Raw genomic sequence first — 3,059 nt, forward strand, 5'->3', positions numbered from 1 at the left:
AAATGTCATACTTTAAATAATTAAATTGACGCCATTGAATGATGAATGTTTTTCTTATAATTTAGAACTAAGTATGAAACACACTAAAGTACAATCACATCAAACGGTTATTTTCTTAGATATTGATCAATGGAAATCAAATTATCTGCTTTTGAAGTCAGAAAACATAAACGAACTTACCTTTGGAAGAAATTGTGGAAAGTATTAATTTCCCCATTCTCCAATCAATTTGGAAACATGTTTCCAGTCCTGGAGAATTTTTTCAAACGGGAAGTTGAAGATTTAGAAAGAAATTCAGAACTTCTATTGATGTAATTTTCTATTATAAGTAGTGAATAAGGAAAATCTAATTTTCATATAGAGAACACTAGGACCTTTCTCATAGTCCTCCATCCTATTAAAGAAACAAAACTAGGGGATAAGCTTAAAGGGATCAAAGAAGTGAAGCTTCCAAGATGCCGACTGAATAAACTAAGTCCACGACTTTAGGTTAAATATAGCTAGTATAACTAGTTTTTCTTTACTAGGAAAAGAGAAAAATATTAAATATTTGTTACATATGATCCAATGTTGTCCGGCCCTTCCCCGACTCGAGAGCGTAGTGCATCAGGATGATCTTCTTTATTTGCCAAGTCATCGACCGCTTGAGAGAATGGAGTTTGTAACAGAACAAGGGCAAGAAAGTGGCTGGTCAGCAGAAGATGAATATGACATTGCAAAATGATCAAACCCTACTAAGGTTAAGCTTGTATTTGAAGTTTGCATCAGTGATAATTCTGGCAAAGGCAGATCATTCTCTAAATATAGCAACACTTGCCTCATACTTGGCCTAGCTGCTGGTTCTGTCTGAGAACAAACTAGTCCAAGCTTTAACACCAACTCAACCTCCTCTTTAACATAATCATTTCCCAAATTTTGATCAATGGCTTCAAGAATATCACCTCTAGTCCAACAAGAAAACACATAATCAACCAAAACAATGTCCTCGTCCGCTACTCGTGGATCTATTGGCCTTCTCCCACAAGCCACCTCAAGCAAAAATGCACCAAAACCATATACATCACTGCATGTTGTAGCTTTTCCAGTTCTAGTTTGCTCAGGGGCAAGATAACCTACAGTTCCAACTACGTGTGTAGTGAGCGGATCGCTACCATGATCATACAATCTTGCTAAGCCAAAATCTCCCAACTTGGCATTTAACTCACTGTCTAACAACACATTACTAGCCTTTACATCTCTGTGAATTACAACTTGTTCCCATTCTTCGTGCAGATAGACTAGCGCTGATGCAACGCCTTTAATGACACGAAATCTTTGGTTCCAATTGAGAGCACATCTTGGTTTGTCATATAGAAACTTATCAAGACTTCCATTAGGCATACATTCATAAACCAAAAGCAACTCCCCTTTTCTCCTGCAATAGCCCAAAAGTGGTACTAAATTTCTATGGCGTAGTCGACCAATACTAACAATTTCTGCTACAAATTCCCTCAACCCTTGTTTTGATTCATGAGATACCTTCTTGACTGCTATCTCAAGTGCAGAATTAGGTAATATCCCTCTATAAACTCTGCCAAAACCCCCACAACCTAACAACTCATTGCTTGCAAATCCTTTGGTGGCAAAATAAAGATCCTTGTACTTGAACCTATGAGGGCCATATTCAAGCTCCCAATCTTCAAGCAATTCAGCAAACTTCCTTTTCCTTCCTACATAATAAATTAACACAGAGAAGGCTATTACTACAACAACTGCTGATATCAATGGCAAAGCAATCAACAAAAGTTTGGATTGTTTCTTCGGTCCAACTCGAGGAAGCTTAGGAAGCCTAGCAAGATCAAGCCCTTGAGCTATTCCATTCATTCTGAAGCTCCATCCAAGAACATATTGTGATGAAACAACTGAGCCAGTGGATCCAGAGAAGCCAATAAACATGGTTTTATTTAAAATTGGTGAAAGATCATAGGATATAGACAAAAGAGGAACATTTGGTTTTGCCATATTCATTGGAGCCAATGTGACATTAATTTGCTTAGCCACACCATTATAGTCAACCCAAGCTTGCATTGGCTGGCCACTAGCAAGAGTCATGTTATTGAGTTTGACACTATTGCTAGCATAATAACCTGCTGGCTTTGAATCAACGGATTTTAATCCGTTGATGTCAATTCCAACATGGTTACCATCAATATCATTGAATTCTCTGTTTTGAAGGGTATCAAACTCCACCGCGAAAATATGATTTGTGGCTTCACCAGTAGTGTTATCATTGAAAAGGCCTAGAAATGGGCTTGGAAGTGTATCTACTAACCCTCCTACAGGTGCAATTACAAAAGCCATGCCATGACCAGGCAAAACTGAAGGCACTATAGCAAAGACAAAAGTGGTAGAAAAAGAGAAATTTGAACCATTTGGTAAGTTTTTGAAATTGATTGGTGTTGGGTAAAAGGCATGGCCTTTCTGCAGCCGAGAAGTATTTGTTAGCTGTAATAGGCCTTTTGATGTCAACTGTGCAATGCCATCAAGAGTTAAATTTGCTCTATTGAAGCCATTGCAAGTAAATCCAAGATCTTCAGAGGTTACAAGACCAAAAAGAGCAGCCATAATCAAGGCAACAATCTTGAAAAACATGGCTAAAAATAATTTTTCAGAATTCAGATTCAACTATACTTAACTTTTATACAAGGTAAGTAGATGTGATGATTGAAATAATGGACACCCTTTATGCCAATTCATATGTTTTCTTCACTGTGGTCCTAAATCTAAGTTAGAGTTACCCAACTTATTTTCTTGGTTGTGATAAATGACAAGTACCGGAAAAATAAGTAGTCAAACTTTGTGGGAATGTATTATTCTTCATTTCCACTATGTGGCCTGGAATTTTTTGTTAGTTAGCTGTGTAGAAAGAATACGTGACTATTTTCGTACGAATATGTGCATGGACTGATTTATGCAAGTTTAAGTCGGTAGAAGAAGGAAACAAAAGGAGAAAGAGGAAAAAGAAAATGCCCATCCAATACTTGAGCTGTCAACGTACCCTATTACTTACGTTACAGAGC

General features: G+C 37.3%; 1 protein-coding gene across 1 annotated transcript; it reads right to left on the reverse strand.

Annotated features, from left to right (window-relative positions):
- On the reverse strand, positions 282–2,792 carry LOC109229476 (L-type lectin-domain containing receptor kinase IV.1-like). The gene has a single exon (XM_019394929.1). The coding sequence runs from the start codon at positions 2,629–2,631 to the stop codon at positions 634–636; it is 1,998 nt and encodes a 665-aa protein (XP_019250474.1). The 5' UTR covers positions 2,632–2,792; the 3' UTR covers positions 282–633.

This window comes from Nicotiana attenuata, chromosome 7 (genome assembly GCF_001879085.1).
Source record: "Nicotiana attenuata strain UT chromosome 7, NIATTr2, whole genome shotgun sequence".
NCBI lineage: Eukaryota > Viridiplantae > Streptophyta > Magnoliopsida > Solanales > Solanaceae > Nicotiana > Nicotiana attenuata.